Source organism: Prenolepis imparis, unplaced genomic scaffold (genome assembly GCF_030444845.1).
Source record: "Prenolepis imparis isolate NDT839.2.m4 unplaced genomic scaffold, iyPreImpa1.0 SCAF_197, whole genome shotgun sequence".
Lineage (NCBI taxonomy): Eukaryota > Metazoa > Arthropoda > Insecta > Hymenoptera > Formicidae > Prenolepis > Prenolepis imparis.
This window is the reverse complement of record NW_028141355.1, coordinates 49,818-69,366: the sequence shown is the minus strand read 5'-3', so window position 1 is coordinate 69,366 and position 19,549 is coordinate 49,818. Positions and strand designations below refer to the sequence as shown.

At 37.3% G+C, this 19,549-nt stretch overlaps 3 protein-coding genes across 3 annotated transcripts; all 3 read left to right on the top strand.

The window, feature by feature from the left end:
- Window positions 1–3,627: 3,627 nt before the first annotated feature.
- On the top strand, window positions 3,628–7,113 carry LOC145947955 (uncharacterized). The gene is made up of 4 exons (XM_083057715.1): window positions 3,628–4,570; window positions 4,678–6,397; window positions 6,496–6,888; window positions 6,984–7,113. The coding sequence occupies exons 1-4, from the start codon at window positions 3,628–3,630 to the stop codon at window positions 7,111–7,113; spliced, it is 3,186 nt and encodes a 1,061-aa protein (XP_082913841.1).
- A 168-nt stretch (window positions 7,114–7,281) lies between these two features.
- Window positions 7,282–8,484, top strand: LOC145947954 (uncharacterized). Its single transcript, XM_083057714.1, has one exon. It carries the CDS (start codon window positions 7,282–7,284, stop codon window positions 8,482–8,484), a length of 1,203 nt encoding a protein of 400 aa, XP_082913840.1.
- A 4,102-nt stretch (window positions 8,485–12,586) lies between these two features.
- Window positions 12,587–18,487, top strand: LOC145947952 (uncharacterized). Its single transcript, XM_083057713.1, has 2 exons — window positions 12,587–13,320; window positions 16,036–18,487. Exon 2 carries the CDS (start codon window positions 16,561–16,563, stop codon window positions 17,074–17,076), a length of 516 nt encoding a protein of 171 aa, XP_082913839.1. The 5' UTR covers window positions 12,587–13,320; window positions 16,036–16,560; the 3' UTR covers window positions 17,077–18,487.
- Window positions 18,488–19,549: the final 1,062 nt, after the last annotated feature.

Genomic DNA, 19,549 nt, shown 5'->3' with positions numbered 1-19,549 from the left:
AAGCAGTGGTATCAACGCAGAGTACTAGAGAGAGAGAGACTGGATAATGTTGAGTAGGGGAAAGGTATGGGAAACGGTATCACGAATCTCTCCGTTATCACGGGAGATCCTGAGTGATTTTTGGAACGGGTGAAATCACGGATCTCGCCGTTATCACGGGAAATCCTGAGTGATTTTTGGAGATGGATGAAATCACGGATCTCGCCGTTATCACGGGAAATCCTGAGTGATTTTTGGAGATGGGTGAAATCACGGATCTCACCGTTATCACGGGAAATCCTGAGTGATTTTTGGAGATGGGTGAAATCACGGATCTCACCGTTATCACGGGAAATCCTGAGTGATTTTCAGGGCGGAAGAGAGAGGGAGAAGAAGGTTTAGGGTTGGATATGATAGGACTTGCGCAAAAGGAGATAAAGAAGATGGCTTTATCTTAAATCCAAGAATTATTTTGATACGGGGTGAAAATTGTACTTTAAATATGTGTGTCTTGACTTACTGTTAGTAGAGTGCGTTGTTAATAATGGCTGCAGGGTTCTAGTCTGGTTGTGTGGTCTTCCGGACTTCCACTATGTTTTTTCACTTGCACTCTAACGAACGTCGGAATTTTAGTTGAAAGCGGATTTCGAAATTGAAAGTATATAAAAGTCCGAAGAGTCTAGATACGAGCTCGGATAGCTTGTACACGGCAAACTGCGCTCGAAAGTTCGGATTAAAATCTAATCTCTCGAGGGATATCGTGGGTATATAAACCTTCTTGCTCCTCCTCTCCATTGGTTTATTAACATTTCCTGACGAATAGGAAATTTTTCAATGACGCCCTTTAGGTCCCGGAGGCGTCTCTTTTAATTTTACAATTACTACGATTGGTTAGGGCTTTTGTTTAGAGCTCTAGGTTTCGACCAATGGAGAATTCGTTGTAGTCAAGTGAGGTTGATATTTTTATTACCCTCTCGAATTTATCTCAGGCAGATATCGCGTAACGACCATCTGTCAGGCGAGAATTGTTTAGGTTCGGTTATCGTTGTTAGTCTTTCTTCTAAATTTTTATTAGTTTCCGAGTGTTGGTTTCGTTTAGAGAACTGTCGACTATAGTTTAATTTCTTAGAATATAATGAGTTATAGTTTGAATTTTATGAGTTGATCTGTTTGCTTCTCAAGTTCTGTATTTACTCTTTACTTTTACGATGGAACTGTCTCGGAATATGTTTGTCTCGCCTGTCAGATTGTCGGTTTATCTGTGCGTCTGCGATATTTAAAATATCGCCTTGCGTTCTCCGAAAGAAAAGAATCGTGGAGTCCACAGAGCGTAACGATTTTTTACTATTATTATTAAACTATCTCTGTGTATGTTTTTCTCGCTCAGATCACAGTTTATTAGTGCAGCTGCAATATTTCAAATATCGCCTTGCATTCTCCGAAAGAAAAGAATCGTGGAGTCCACAGGACATAACAATATATTATATATTTATATATTGCAAAATTTCGACATGTAAATATGATGTACATTGTATATGCAAATAAAATAATGACAATTTGTCTGATTGTTAATTGCAATTAATGCATTTTATCATTTTCTAATTTTGTATAAGTATGTATAACTATAATTATTATACATAAGTGTTTAAATGATGAAATTACCAGTTATTATGTCAAAGTTTGATTAAAGTATCAAAAAGCTTTTACATTGTAATCGATATTTAGGTTCACGTTTTTGAAGCGATATTATTGTTGAGAAATAAGTCATAATCGAGACGCGGAATGGTATAACACTGGAAAATATAAAATCTGTCTTGTGACAACGAATGTTCTTGAATAATTATATATATTTCTGTATATATATATATATATATATATATATATATAATTATTATATTATTTATTTATATAATTATTATATTATTTTTTTATATTATCCACATTTTTTCATATTTCTCTCTTTTTCTAATAATTAAAAATCTTAATAATTGAAATATGTATTATTCAAGCTTGTTTGTGTAGATCTTTGAGGGAAGAGGCAAAGACAATTCACGACTATTTTGATAACAATAAGAGAAAACGAAAACTTGATTGAATTTAAGCAATTTTATAAATATAAAGTCGACAACATGTAGATGACGAATTATTATTTTTATCACACATAAACGACGTTAGGTATCATCGACTTATATGAAATGAAAAGGATCGATAAATATTATCTCGGTATTTTTATTTGTGTTATGCATATATACATTTTTTGAATTTTAATAAATATCTATAAGAGCGCTACGGCGCAAAACAGATATTTCACAATTTACTGTTTAACATCGGTCTTTTGCAGTGCAAAAATTTTTATTCATAAAAGAGATGGTTAAATTCAAAGTTTTTGTGTACAATGATCTTATGCGGATCATGATGATGTATTTAAAATATGTTGTGGCGGCCAGCTCAGATCTTCGTACCACGTTCACTGCGAACTACCTAAGCCAATAACATTATTAGGATAAATTTCACTGATGTCGATTTAATGTTAAAAAATTAATGTTAAATGTTAAATGTGCATGTGGATGTGGAAGTCATTATCAACTTTATATTTATCGAGAAGTTTTAGTAGTATTTAGTAAAATTTTATTTTAATTTTTAATTTTATTATTCAAAATAACTTGAATATAAAAACGGAAATTATAATATATCCGATTATTGGCTTTTTATTGCACTTACGTGGTTCACCAGGTAAATACGAAATTAATAATCTATTTTACATTAATGAACATACAACCCATCATATACGCATACATATATAAAGAAAAGTCAAATTCATAAATTCTGTTTTTAACAAATATCTATCAATGTATAATAATTCATATTGCCCGCGCGCTATTAGCGTCTCCGCCAATCCCGATCCGTTTCCGCACGTCACGCGGCGGCGATGCGGGGATCACGCCGTTACCACGACTTCCGTCTCTCTCTCTCTCCCGACATCCGACGCGTTAACATCGTCGTCCCTCGCGATTCCAATTATACGCGCGAAGTTCGTCATCGTCGCCTGTGTATTAATCGTACCGAGTGTTGTACCTACTGACGTACAAGGCGTCAAATAAACAAATTATAATAAATCAAAGAAAGAAATACGTCTTTCTCGACCACGCCCGATCCCGAGACAAACGCCGGAGATTAATCGCGTGGAGGCCACAGGGCCCCGAAACATTGGTCCTTCGAGCCGGATCCAGCGCAGACGTCCAGGTACGTTCGTGAGAAACGACGAGAGCACGGCCACGTGCAAACAACCCAGGCCGGCATACGCATACGACGGCCATTATCCACGAGACCGCACGTTGCAAGCTCGCCGCCGGCACAACGAGGTACAAGGCCCCGTTGCCGAGAGAGAGAGCTACGCCACCGGAGGCTCATACGTCCTGCCCAGTCGTGCCAGAAGGACACGAGCCGAGACCGCCATCCTGCCCAATCGTGCCAGGGGGACTCGAGCCGAGCGTCGCCGCCTTCCTGCCCAGCCGCGCAAGAGGTCAACGATCCAAGGTCATCGAGGTTAAACTATCGATATCGCGCATTCTCAGGTATTGTTAACGAGTACGCCGTATCAATCCGTGCTTTCTCGCGTCCCGCCAATTTCGCGCCGCCATTTTCAAGATGTTCTCCGAAGGGGATCCGGTCGCGTTAAGGAAACAGCGCGCCATCATTAAAGGATCGTGCACACGTATCAGCACGTATGTTGATAAAATCGGGCCCGTCACGCCGTCGGTAACGGCTCAGCTCGCGGAACGCCGGTCGAAATTAGAACAATACTGGTCGGAATACGTCTGTATACCTGAATACAATGTAGTACAATCGCAATTAGAGATGATCGATGATACCGAGAATAACGATCGCGTGGGTTTCGAGGAAGTTTTTTACAATCTGTCGGCTAGAATTCGAGAGTTGCTAGATCCGCCACGCGCCACTTCGCGCGACGTCATGACACCCTCGCCGTCGACGTCGAGCGCCTCGGGAACTCGAGAAACCGCTACGCACGTGCGGCTCCCCAAGTTGAGCCTTCCGACGTTCAGCGGAAAGTACGATGATTGGTTTCCTTTCTACGACGCGTTCAACTCGATCATTCATTCTAATGCATCGTTAAACAACGTTCAGAAATTGCAATATTTGCGATCCTCGCTTACCGGGGATGCGAGCGATATTATCAGTTCATTGGAAATATCGGATGCCAATTACCAGATCGCGTGGAATATGCTCAAGGAACGTTATGACAATAAACGAGTCATCATACATACCGACGTTAAAGCGATAATGGAGTTACCCTCCATGCATAAAGAAAATGTTATCGAGCTGCGACAAATTGCGGATGGCGCGTCCAAACACATACATGCTCTTCGTGCGTTAAATCGTCCGACCGAGCATTGGAATGATTTACTCGTGTACATTTTAAGTTCGAAACTCGATGCGTTCACATTGCGAGAATGGCAAACGTCATTGACGGGATCCGATATCCCGACCTTCAAAAGGCTAGTTGATTTTATCGCGCATCGATGTCAAGTTCTCGAGGCTACCGGTAAGGCTAATGTTATGTCTACGAAAGGTACAAACGCTCGTGCTTTTGTTAACGGAAAACGCCAGGCTGCGTGTGCCGCGACATTAAAATTCAAATGCAGTTATTGCAAGGGTAATCATTCGATCACTGTAAAGAGTTTCTAGACCTTACTATTTCGCGTAGAAACACCGAAATTCACAAGTTAAAAATTTGCCTCAACTGTTTACGATCTACGTCGCATACGGCAAATAAATGTACATCGGGCGCGTGCAGGGCATGCAAGGCCAAACACAACACGTTGCTGCACGCGACCGCTTCCAACGAAACGACGGATTCCAATCAAGAAGCGTCTGAAAAATCAAGCTCAACGGCATCACCGACTGCGCTGGTCATGCACCTATCGCGTTCTTTCGACGGCAAGTATGCCATGCTTTCAACGGCTGTCGTGCACGTATATGATAACAAGAGCTCATTAGTGCCATGCCGCGTATTACTAGATTGCGGCTCACAGGCGAATTTTGTATCGAAGAATTTCCTGTCCATGCTCAGCATCAAGTCACGCTCCGTAAACATATCTATCACCGGCATAAACGGCGCGACTACTAAATCTACGCAAACCGCTCGTTTGAGGATGCAATCACGCACTAACGCATTCTCCTTCGATATAGAATGCATCGTCACTGACCAGGTCACGGGTAGACTTCCTTCCTTCACTATCAATCGAACCGATTTTGATCTTCCACGCAATTTACAGCTCGCCGATCCGCAATTCCATGTGTCCGCTGACGTCAACGCTCTTATCGGCGCAGACTTATTTTGGGACTTGATATGCGTGGGACAGATCAAAGCATCACCGACACACCCGACCTTGCAGAAGACCCGGCTGGGATGGATACTAGCGGGTCGATTGGGTAACCCGCCAAGGCCAGTCCAAGGAATTAAATCCTTCCACGCAACAGCGACCAACACGCAGCTGCACGAGCAGTTAGACAGATTTTGGCGACAAGAGGACGTTGCCAACCAGTCAGTCAACTACACCATCGAAGAGGCACGCTGCGAAAAACATTTCCTGGAAAACGTATCTCAAGCTCCTGGCGGCAGGTACATAGTAAAACTTCCAGTCAAAGAACAAACCATCGCCAAGCTCGGAGATTCCGAGGGAATCGCGCGAAAGCGATTACAGTCGCTCGAGAGGCGTTTCAAACGCGAGCCAACGTTGAAACCCTTCTACGAGCAATTCATCGATGAATACGGCCACATGAAGATGATATCTCCGCAACCCAACGAGGGGGAGTCCGTTTATTTACCACATCATTGTGTGTTTAAGACCTCAGAGCAGTCATCGAAACTACGGATGGTATTCGATGCTTCCTGTAAGACGAGCATAGGAGTGTCTCTAAATAACGCGCTCATGGTGGGGCCTGTCGTTCAGCAGGATTTGATGCTCATTTTAATGCGCTTCCGAACCCTCCGGTACGTTTTCATCGCCGATATAATCAAAATGTACCGGCAAATTCTGGTGGACACTTCGCAGACGTCACTTCAGCGAATCCTGTGGCGAGGCGACACAAGCTCTGACATCAAGACGTATGAACTGCTCACCGTCACCTACGGTACCGCTTCTGCCTCATACCTGGCAACGAGGTGCCTCAAGCATTTAGCAGAACAACACGAGGCTGAATACCCGATGGGATCGAAGATCATCAAGCGAGACTTCTACGTCGACGATCTGCTGACAGGGCCAGATGCATTCCACGAAGCCAAGCTAATTCGAGAGGAAATAATTCAACTTTTGCGACTAGGAGCTTTCGAGCTCAGCAAGTGGGCTTCAAATTGCCCGGCATTAATAAAGGACAGCACGAATCAAGGTCAAAGGCCGGTCACAATCAGCAATGACGCAACCTCTCGCGTCTTAGGAATAAAATGGGATCAAATCGAGGATACTTTCCTAATTTCACACGACATTTGCGAAGATTGCGACATCATTTCCAAACGCACGATATTGTCGCTAGGCTATTCGACCCTCTCGGACTCCTCGGTCTCATCATCGTCACCGCGAAACTCATCCTGCAAGAACTGTGGCAAGCAGGAAGCCATTGGGATGAATCTGTTCCGCAAGACATCCACACGCGTTGGTCAAAATTTGAACAACAGTTAGCCGAGCTAAAACAATTGCAAGTACCACGGTGCGTGAAATTCGCCACGAATCCACAACACGTGGAAATACACGGGTTCGCCGACGCCAGCCAGCAAACATACGGAGCCTGTCTGTACGTACGAACAAAACTCGGCGAGAATCAATATCGCACCGAACTGTTATGTTCAAAATCTCGCGTTGCACCGTTGAAAGCGATATCGTTACCGAGGTTAGAATTATCTGCGGCGTTGTTGTTATCGCGTTTACTAGATAAGGTTCGCGCATCATTTAATCTGTCTAATATGGAAATCTTTCTGTGGTCAGACTCCACGATCACACTAAATTGGATAAGCTCGTCCTCCAGGAGGTGGGAGGTATTTGTGGCCAACCGGATAGGAGAGATACAACGCTTAACCGAAATCAAGGATTGGCGGCACATTGCCTCAGCGGATAACCCTGCCGACATCTTGTCGCGCGGACACTACCCACGCGAGCTGGTAGACGCAAGCTTGTGGTGGCACGGCCCCACATTTCTACAATTCCACAAAGATCGCTGGCCAAGTGGAGACTTCACCCGTCTGGGGGACGAGGTCCCTGAAGAGCGAAGAACAGCAGCGTCCTCATGTCCGACTGTTCTATCATCAACGAGTTATTAAAAAGACATTCCAGCCTGAGCAAGGTATGCCGCATCATAGCGTATTGTCTCCGATTGCGCAAGATACATCAACCGAGTGCACCGACAGAATTCGTCTCACACATCGAGATATCCTACGCCCTCGAGGTCGCGTGTAGAACGGTGCAGAAGATCGCATTCCCTAACGAATACAAACAATTAAACAAGGACAGAGCCATCGGCGCTTCTAGTAAATTACTTTCTCTATCTCCTTTCATAGACAAGAAAGGACTACTGCGTGTAGGGGGTAGATTAAAAAATTCCAGTTTGCAATTCGACGCGTGTCATCCTATACTGCTACCGCGTGAGCATGAATTAACAAAACGCATAGTAAAACAGGAGCACGTGCGTAACTTACACGCAGGAACACAGGCCACTATGGCCGCCGTCAGACAGCGGTTTTGGCCCCTATCTCTTCGTTCCGCCGCGCGAAAAATTGTCCGAGATTGTGTAACATGTTTTAAGGCCAAGCCGATCCATTCGGAAGCTTTAATGGGTTCATTACCTACTAGCCGCGTTACCATTTCAAAGCCATTCTCGCACTGTGGCGTGGACTACGCTGGCCCGATAGTTTTAAGAGAGGGCAAGCGACGCAACGCCCGCAACCATAAAGCGTATATTTCTATCTTTGTATGTTTCGCGACGAAAGGCGTTCATATCGAGCTAGTAAGCGATCTAACTTCCGAGAGTTTTATTGCAGCGTTGCGGCGTTTTATCTCCCGAAGAGGCAAGCCCTCTTGTATGTACTCCGATAATGGTACCGCGTTCGTCGGGGCGTACAAGCAACTCAAAGAGTTCTACGAATTCATGAACAATAATCAAACGCAGAGCGATGTACAACAATTCCTTCGCGAGCAACAAACGACATGGAGTTTCATGCCTCCTAACGCGCCACACTTTGGTGGTCTATGGGAGGCCGCTGTAAAGTCAGCCAAGCACCATATGCGAATCATTGGCAAGGCACACTTGACATTCGAGGAAATGTCGACAGTGTTGTGCGAAGTAGAAGCAATTTTAAATTCTCGGCCGCTCACACAACTGAGTTCCGATCCGAACGATTTGGCGTATCTCAGTCCAGGCCATTTCTTAATCGGTACCGCACTCAACAGCTTTCCGTGCCACGATGTGCATGACGTCAACAGAATCGATTGACGCGCTGGCAGAGAGTGGAGCAAATACGGCAGCACTTTTGGCGAAGGTGGAATAATGAATATCTCCACTCCTTGCAAGAACGAACCAAATGGAGAGTCAACAAAGGCATGCAGTTGAAACCAGAACAACTGGTGCTCATTCAACAACAGGGCTTGGCTCCTTTACAGTGGCTCCTAGGCCGCGTGCAGGAAGTGCACACCGGTTCCGATGGCATCACGCGCGCCGCGACTGTCCGTACAGCGAAAGGGTCATTGACAAGACCTTTGTCGAAACTGGCAATATTATCGATAGACGTGTAAATATAAATTAAGTTTACTTTGTTGTTCGAGTAGATAGCAAGAAATCGCTGCCATTAACCAAAGATTAATTTAATTTCGAAAATTATATCCTCGTCATTGTTAACCGTTGCGAGCGGCTTCGAATCTAATTCAAGTTTCTTTTGTACTGCTCCAATGCGTTAATTATTTATGTATTGTTTTAAGCAAATACGTTGTGATGCGACGATCTTTCTTGTATTTTGAAAGCGCGTCCTTTCAAGGGGGGCGGCGTTGTATAATAATTCATATTGCCCGCGCGCTATTTCGCCTGGGATCTCCTGAGCGCTATCGGCGGACAGTGTCTCCGCCAATCCCGATCCGTTTCCGCACGCCGCGCGGCGGCGATGCGGGGATCACGCCGTTACCACGACTTCCGTCTCTCTCTCTCTCCCGACGTCCGACGCGTTAACATCGTTGTCCCTCGCGATTCCAATTATACGAGCGAAGTTCGTCATCGTCGTCTGTGTATTAATCGTACCGAGTGTTGTATTCTACTGACGTACAAGGCGTCAAATAAACAAATTATAATAAATCAGAGAAAGAAATACGTCTTTTCTCGACCACGCCCGATCCCGAGACAAACGCCGGAGATTAATCGCGTGGAGGCCACAGGGCCCCGAAACAATCAATATTATTGCATGCTGATTACGCATAAAATAATTATTCAGGCTTATCAGCATTTTTCTTTGCAATAATATTCTTCCATTTTCTTAATTAGTCTGCTTTCTACGGATCTAAAAAACGACATACATATAAGTAAAAGTACACATAGTGTAAAGATACACATTGAAAATATCTGTTTATTTTACATACATATAAATGAATTACAGAATTTTAAGAATTAAATATTTTTAATGATAAAATTATAACTAAAAATATTAAAATAAGACAAATAAATTATAACTATATTTTTATGTAACAAAGGTGATGATTCCATAATTTGAGCTACGCAATATAATCTAACACTGACGTTAAGCCTTGCTGCTTTCGTTATTGTAATCTGCTATCTTACTTATTGTTGTAAGTATTTTATACACATTTTTTTAATTAAAAATTATGATTAATGTAGTAAGTAGAGAGATTTTCTAAAAAAAGCTAACTTACTAGTTAAAAGAGCAAAATTTAAAATTTGCAATGCATAATATTATTTAAATATATTTTAACTTTATAATAGTATATCGACAACGCAAAGAAGGTAACGAGCAAGTTTTGCTTACTACTACTACTACTATTCTACATGAGATACCTATCGGAAACGTTCAGCTCAATACGCTATACAGTCCTGCGTTGCAATATAATCCAAATAAATTTATGCTGGCTAAAATCAAACGTGAGCAAATCACACTAACGAGACTCCTTGGCTAATAAGTAACAAATGTCCATTTGTAAGACTGTTTTTTGTTATATCGATTAATAATTTTAATAATACACGGATAAAAAAATATCTCATTAAGGATATATTCTAGCATTTTAAGAATATCCCTTTAGGGAATTTTCCTCCTAAATTAAGAGGATCCTTTTGGCGGCTATTTTATTGGAAGATATTATAAAGATAAGTGGCATATACTTAAGATGAGAATACAATTTTTTCGGATATATAAATCAACTTTTTAAAGAAATAGTAATACATTAATTTTTATGAGACATACATATGCACTTTATTTTTTATCGTTGAATTATTGAAAATAAATCAAAATATATATGTATAATCAAATATAAATCGGCAATAGATAGGCTATTCGAGCCGTACGCGGATGTCGGTGCGTCGATTCCAACGAAAATTAATTTTTCGTTGGAATTAACTAATTGTGCACAGGGCACAAATTTTGCTTGACCTCATTCGGACGTCCCGGGCGCTCAGCATCATTCGTGCTTGTACGACCACAACGAAATTCAGTGAACCACTTGTGAACCATTCCATGCGACGGAGCAGAGTCCCCATAATACTTTTTTAGCTTTTCGTCAGTTTCCTTAATGGTTTTTCCACGCAAAAAGTAATGTTTTATTAGCACACGAAATTCACTTTTTTCCATTTTAGCAAAAAACACAAACTTATCCGCTTTAGAAGGCTGTCAAAAAATTTCAATTTGACAGATCTACTTGAAACTTGGTGTGTATACTTAAATAAGATGGTAAATATCAGAAATAAAATTAGATTGCAATTTGAGTGGTATATCTTGTAAAAGTCACTGACTTATCGAACTGCCCTCGTATAATATATATAACTAAAAGTACTAATATTAATAAGCAGTCACGTACTTCTCGAAGGATCCAAGATATATTGCAGCTCCGGTCAGCTTCCAGAAAGCCATTCCACTGTGTTCGGATCTAAACTTTATTCAAGTAAAAGATATTGAAATTAAAGAAAATTAAATGTTTTTACAAATGTGTTAATTTACATGTATAACTGTAAAACTGTACAAAACAGACGTTAAAAAAAATTTACTTAAATAAAAACTGCATAAGCAAAAAACTTGATACAAAAAAAAGATGTATGTATAAAGTTTGTTAATATTACATTTAAAATTGCCACATTTATAAATAGATGTTATGTAGTATAAAATTATGCATTTATAATTATTAATGTGGCCGTATACATATATTAAAACGTAGCCCAAATATGTTTTTGAAACTTTTATATTTAAAAATAAAGATTTTTAATATTAATGAGTCTTCATTTTCTATAAAATTGTTAAAGTAGCATCAATACTTTTAGTAAAGCACATAATATTTTTAATGTTTCTAACATAATAATTTTCTTCTCTTGTACTCGATCGATTTTTACGAGACTCTCGACTATGAGTGATCGATAAAAACGATAGAATAAAAAAACAAATAATATATTATTTATAATTATTATTAATTAATTATATTATTTATAAATTATATAATTATAAAATATTAAATTATAATTATAAAGTATTTTAATATACTTGCTTTCTTGGAGTGTAAAAATTCCTAGATTTATTATGAATAATATAGATATTATTTTTATGTTTTCGATGTAGTAAACTTACTTCTTAATAGTATATATTTGCATAAATTAATTTATCTTGCAATCCTATTTAGAGAATAAAGCTACTATAGATCGACATGAATAGAATACCTACAAGTAAACTCAACTTGCCAATTATTTATTGCATTAATTATACTTTGGGACAATATTTGTCCGCATTTTTAATTTAAACATTTGACCATTAATTAAGAGCATCTTATGATCATTTGCATGTATTAAAAAATCACTTAATGAATTACTGTTTCCTTTAAAGAATGGTCTATGACTATGATATATGTGAGGCTGTATATAATTTTAAATAGGGTATACATTATGCATTTCTTTTACTTTTTTCACGAAGATTGTAAATATAAAAATTTTTTTATTTTAAATGTAAAGCAGTGCAATTAAAAAATTAAAACTCTCTGTGAACAGTTTCCACGAATAATTATATTATATTTTCTCTGATTAATATTTATCACAATATAAAATAATAATATCTATTACATTAAAATATAAAATATGTTTAATTAATTTTACTAATAGTAAAGTAAAATTAATCAAGCATATTTTTCAAATTCTTTCCATACCATATTGTCTCACGATTACCATGATTTTCAACGTAAATTATAAGAAAAAATTCTCTGTGTTATAATAAGTAACTGTTGGAGTAACACTGATTGTGAGTATCGTCGATCATGCAGAGAGAAATGAATCATAAACAAAGCGCAGCAAATAAAGCATGATCAGATCAGTCTAGTCTGCGAAGTCAGTTACGATTGTGATTGCCACGAGAAAAGACAACGTTGCGCGTCATTTGATTCAAATACTGTCATATAAACGTCACACAATAATATGCACATATAGTGGATCCTAAAAGCATGCGTAGTATATAATATGCATAAAAAAAGTTATCATAATTTTCTATATTTTAGTGAAACAGAAAATATGACAAATATCAACGTGGATAATATTTTATGCTTGAATAGCGGTGAAAGTGACAGAAAATTTATAATTCTATAATTTTCGGATTGCTTATAAATTGTTCGATTATATTTTTATTGATTATCATTTTACGAAATATTAAAAGAAATTACAACAAAGATATATTATTATTTTCGATAGAATCAAGTGAATACATGTCGCTTCGTATTTATTTTTGTTATTGGTTCCCATTGAAAAATTATAAAAATTACTATTTACTAGAATATTGTGATTAATCATAAAAAGATATATTAAAATGTAATATTGGAAGACAATAACGCGATTCGCAAACTAGATTCTAAAGAATTCATCCAGCACATAATAAAGTATCGAGTCGATTAGATCAAATCTGAATCATCCATAGAATAAGAAAAAATACAATACTGGTGATTAAAAATTGAACGCCAACATTCACCAAAGGAAAATATTATTATGTTTAAGATGAGATTATGCGTTTTATTGAAAAGTTTAATGCTGGTGAAAGTAGCTATCGCAATTTTGACAAAGAATCATACCGTTTCGGACAACCTTTTCACGCAGGTAAGAGATTTTTTTCGCTTCATTAAAAAACAATTAAATGTTATTACAAGTAATAGTGCAGTTTATTTGAGTAACTAAAACGTGTAATATAATAATATTACATACTGTATAATAAAATAAAACTATACATAAAGCTAAAAAGTATAATGCAATGAGAAAGGATGTATAAAGCTTGAAAATTATATTTTGTTTATAAAGGATGTATAATATACTACAAAGTTAAACTTAATTATAACGAAATATTAAAATTTCACTGTATTATGTTTGTGTTTCTATTGCTATTTTTAAGAATAATAATTATTAATATTAATGAGATTTTCTGTTAAATTTTCACTATTTTGATGCATACATACATACATACATACGTATATATGACCCTTGAATTGAGTTTTATGTGATTTTTCATTAATTTGCAAAAAGATTTTATTTACTTTATTAAATATTTATAATTATTTAATAATATAATAAGACTTTTGTAAATTAATTTTTATTTAACTAAATTAATTCAGAGTTCGCGTCATTTTGATGTGTCAAGGATGGTTGCATTTGTGTCATATACATATAAAGGAATGTCGACTATATTGGTATAATAAAATTCAAATTGTATTAATTAACTTTATAGAGCCAATAGTTAAATAAACAATATACGTAACAGCAATCTATTCCATTCTAACTTGTAAGAATTTATAGATGTATATATATATATATATATATATATATATATATAACATTCATAGTATATCTATTTATATAGCCATATGAATATTGATATCCATTTAAATAGTTGTACGTAGAATATGCACATATTCTTATATATCGTGGTAATGTCAATCGTAAGTTTATGGTATCCTGTTTTCTAGAATTTATTTGTGTGAAAAGATTAAAAAGAATTTCGACAAAATCTTAAGTACAAAAATTTATATAGTTTCTATAATCACACACTGTAAAAAAATTTGGTTGTACGGACAAATTTTGTATAGTTGGTTGATGTAATGGTTGATTCAAAAATTATTTAGTTGCATTAAAGAAGGTATAGTCCATTTAAAATTCTAACACATAGTTAATATTACTTCAACAAAATCATTCTATTATCCTACGATATTGTAAGTTTCTTTAACCATACGATATATATAAAACATCTGTTAAATTAATTGAATAAACTAAGTAAATTGTTGAAAAGAATAAAAATTGAATTGTTTGATCTAAATATTATGTTCTTTTGACAAATTTTTTATTTTAATAAATTAAATCTTTGTTAATTGAACAACAGTCTTATTTAAATCAATCCAAAATTTTGTTCGTTAATCGTAATTAATGGATACACTGATTGAATATTTTATTCGTTTAATGAGCTAATTATTTATACTGAGCAGATATTTAGTTACTTTTACTTTATATTTTAGTGGACGCTTTATATATTCGATTCCTGCAATAAAAAATTTAGTTGCTTTAACTAAATATAGGATTTTTTCAACAAATTGTTTCTATCAACGAAATAAATCTCAGTTTGATCTAAAAAAAATTTACTATTAAACGACAAAATGTACCAATGCATCAACCATCAAAATTGTTCGTTAAATTAATAAATACATCAATAAATATACGAACTGTGTATTACAGTCATTCAACAAAGCTTTCGTTTATATCAAATATATATTTTGTTATCTCCATTTTATCTTTCGATTCAGACTTCATATGTTTAGTTCCAGGAACAAAATTTTAGTTAGCTTTATATTTTCGAATATGAAATATGAACTACATTTTAATAAATAGAATTAAATTTGCATTGATCGAATTATATATATTGTTGTTTCAAATAATTTTTCGTTTAAATACAAAGTGGTTTTGTTGATTGGAACCAAATTTTTTCTGAGACAAAAAAAATTTTCTTCCTTCAACACGAACAAGTTCGCAAACCAAAAAAATATTATATTATAGTATCTAATTATGTTTTGACTAAACTCTCAATTTTGTTGATTTAAATAGTGTTTTGTTCACAATGGTAACAAATTATTTTGTCTCATTCTAGAAATATTTAGTCGATCGTATTGTAGTAAGGATTTTAGTTGGATGAAACATATTTTCCTTTTTTCAACCAAATTTTTTTTACAGTGCACATACACATAAATGAGAATATTTTAAACATTTTTATTCTTGAAATACAAACGTTATTATTGAAATTTTAATTAAAACATACGGATTATTACAAAGTAAACTCGCTTATTTTAAAAAGTTAACTAACAATCGCAAAAAAACTAAATCATGAACTATAACTATCAGCAAAATCGCTTCAAGAATCGAAGAGAGTAACATTTTCATATAACATTTATTAATAAAGAAACAATTATGATTTCTTATTAAATAATCCTTATTCTGCCTATTCTGCGTGAGTTTCTTTTTAATATAAGAATCATGTTTGATATTTCGCAAGAAAATATAATGAAAAATAATAAGAATAAATATTTTAGAAATAAAATTACATAATATTTAACACATTATAAATTAGGAATGGAATTATAAAATATCAAGCTAAAATTATTACAAAACAAGAAATTTTATACTTATTTTATTTATTTTGACATACGATGTTATTTTTTATGATAATCTTATTTATATATATTTTTATATATACTATTTTATTTATCATTAATGATACCGTGAAATTTCTGGCCTAGCTGTCTAACTTATTTTTTTTATATGTTATATTTTATTAAGGATATTCCAGGAAGATGGCCGTCGGAGTAGTGACAGGCGACGGTCGGTGCTCCGAGTTTGGGTGAGAAGTGGAGGCGGTATAGAGAGGGTGAGGCGGAAAATGGGTGAGGAGGAGATGGCTTGGGAGCAATGGAGTGAGTGGCCGCGAAGAGAAAGAAGAGGATGGAACGGTGGAGGAGCACTGGCGGATGAATAACTGGAGTGTGGAAAAGAAGGAAAGATAAGCACGGGATGAAGAACGATGACGTGGAGGAAAAGGAGAGGCGTCGGTAAAAGGAGGATAAGGCAGAGTGCGGTAGTACGGAGAAGAGGCGTTGTCAGAGAGGGCGCTGGATGTAGCGAGGAGAGACACGTGCAGGATCGAGGGCGCCGTGATAGCGGCAGAGAGAGCGGAAACAGATGGTTGGAAAAGTGGCACGTGGGTGTAGAAGTACAGAAGTAGAGAAAGGCAAGAGGAAGAGAGAGTGTGGTACAGATCGGTGGCAGCTTTCATACGGAGTTGGTTGGATAGAGTGGTAACGGAAGATGGAGTGGATAAAAGACGGAGTGAGAGAGATAAAGGAGATGAGGAGGATTATGGAGAAGATGTTGAAGATGATGGAGAGGAATACGGAGAGGGAGAATGCGGAGGAGGAAAGGAAAAGAGGAGTGGAGAAAAGGTTAGAGAGAATGGAGGCGAGTGAGAGGTTATGGAGGATGAGCATGCAAGGGGAGGAGAGAATGGAAGAGGAAAGGAGAAAAGAGAGGAAGGAGTGCAAAGAGAAAGAGTCGGAGAGCGGAGAGGACAGGAGGTGGTGCGATGTGGTAAAAGGAGAGCGGAGGAAAGAGGAGGAAGGTGAGGAAAGAATGGAAGAAAGAAAGGGAAGAGCGGGAGAGGACGGGAGAAGATTTGGAAGAGAGCGGATGGAAGATGGCAGGAATGAGGCAGTGCAGCGGAGGGAAGAGGTGGCGAAAGGAGAAGGGTGTGTGAGCAAAAGGCAGAGAGGAGGAGATATGCCGGTGAAGGGGGAGAGCGGAGGAAGCGGAAGATGGAATGGATGAAAGAGTGAGAGAGATAAAGGAGATGAGAGTGATAATGGAAAAGATGCTGAAGGTGATGGAGAGGAAGTCGGAGAGAGAGACTGAGGAGGAGGAAAGGAGAAGAAGAGTGGAGAAAAGGCTAGAGAGACTGGAGATGATGGAGAGGTTATGGAGGAAGAACGTGGAAGGGGATGAGAGACTGGAAGAGGAAAGAAAGAAAGAGAGGAAGGAGTGTAAAAAGAATGAGTCGGAGAGCGGAGAAGACAGGAGGTGGAGTGAAGCGGTAAGAGGAGAACGGATAGAAGAAGAGAAATGTGAGAAGAGGACAGAAGGGGGGGAGAGAAGAAGAAGACAGAGGAAGAATTGGAAGAGAGCGGACGGAAGATGACCGAGATGAAGCAGTGCAGCGGAGGGAAGAGGAGAGTGGAAGAAGAGGGGAGAGAGAGAGGACAAAACGGAGGTAGAGGCGTAAGAGCGGAATCGGAGGAAGCAGAAGATTAAAAGGGAGAAGAGATGAAAGGGGGGAGGTTTTAAGGGTAAGAGGGCATGGGAAAATGAAGGGGGAAAAGGGAAGGAAGACGGGAAAGGGGGGTAGGGAAGGCTGGAGTAGAATGATTGTAAGGTCGCCTAAGGCCAGGATACAGGGGAATGATGTATTTATGTGTGTGTTTGTCCGAAGAAATTTCTGTTTAGATGAGAGATGCAATGGAAGGAGGGAAAGGAAGGGACGCAGGAGAGGGGACAAGACAGGCCGAGGGTGAAAGGACAAAAAGAGATGGGAAGTTGAAAAGGAGGAATAGGAGACAAGGGAGAAGGAAGAGAACGAAGAAGGGAGGAAAGAGTGTGAGAAAGGGGGATAGGGAAGGGTGGAGTAGAATGATTGTAAGGTCGCCTAAGGACAGGATACAGGGGAATGATGTATTTATGTGTGTGTTTGTCCGAAGAAGTTTTTGTTTAGATGAGGGATGCAATGGAAGGAGGGAAAGGAAAGGACGCAGGAGAGGAGACAAGACAGGCCGAGGGTGAAAGGACAAAAAGAGATGGGAAGTTGAAAAGGAGGAATAGGAGACAAGGGAGAAGGAAGAGAACGAAGAAGGGAGGAACGAGTGTGAGATAGTTAAAATATGGATGGATATTGTATTGTAATGAAGGAAATTGTATAGGAGGAAGGAAGAAGGGAGATTGTAATGGGTTGGAGCTACCCTAAAGCTCCTAGGCAAACCCTTAGGGGACGTCGAATAAAGACATACATACATACATACATACATACATTAAGGATATTCCAATGCCCGAAAACAACAATCATCTCATTTTACAAAATCTCCAGCCGGATCAGAATTATTCTGATAGCGTGACTATAAGAAATGAAGTCGATGAAGTCGATGAAGTTACATTTGCAAATATGTCCATGAACCCAGAATCTATTGGTAAGATGCAATGAATATATAGAACGTTAATAAAAAATTAACAAAAAATTTACAAGTTGTAAGCAAAATGTAAATTCAAGAGAGAGTTAAAATTAAATTTAAAAAAATATTAAACCATTTTCTAATAACAAGGATAATATAAAATGCATTCTGTCGAAAAGAGAGAAACAATGTATACACTGTATGTGAAATAAAGCAAAATTTAGATAACACTATCAATTTCATTATTTTTCTTGTTTGATTTAAAACATTAATTTTTTTTCTTCTTTCTTTATTTTCGTTGCACGTTAAACTATTTTTTGTTTTTTTTAATTTACCGAGATAATCAACCTCAACATACATATAAATATGTACCATCTTAAAATCTCTAGGAAAAATTATGAGCGAGCCAAGAGCATTCGTAGAGTTCAATGGATTTCTAAATGAAAAAATCAACATTTCTGTGACATTCAGGTGAAGAATCAAAGTTTTCAATCTATATCCTTTTTTTCTTTAAAATTTAACATAAACATATACAATAAAAATATTAATTCTGTTAAAAAATTATTAAATATGGAAAGGCAAAAATTTGTCTTACAGATGGAACCAACCTGAATTTGCAAACAAAGTGATATAAGGATATACAATGCAATGTTGGTTTATCGAAAACCTAAAAAAGATTCAAATCTGTGCCGACAAAACTATTTTAACTACAATGGAGTGCACAGAGTATAATCTAAAACCTAATACAACGTACTATTTTCGAGTATGAGCGCATACTAAAGCTGGTGCTAGTCCTTATACAGATTTAATGAACGTATCTACGACGCACGAAAATCCGATACCTCAATTATTGACTACAGTGAATAATACCATTGCAATATGGGATCTGGATTCAAGAACCTACGACAATCTCTTTACCCTTAATAGCAATGCTAATACAATAGAAGTGGATTATTCTGTAGCAGAACATAAAATTTATTGGATCCAGTGGATTCGTAATGAGCATGAGAATATACTACGAGAGTTAATGATAGGGGATATAAATACAAATAATATTACAAAAATAACTAGTTTTAAAAAATATG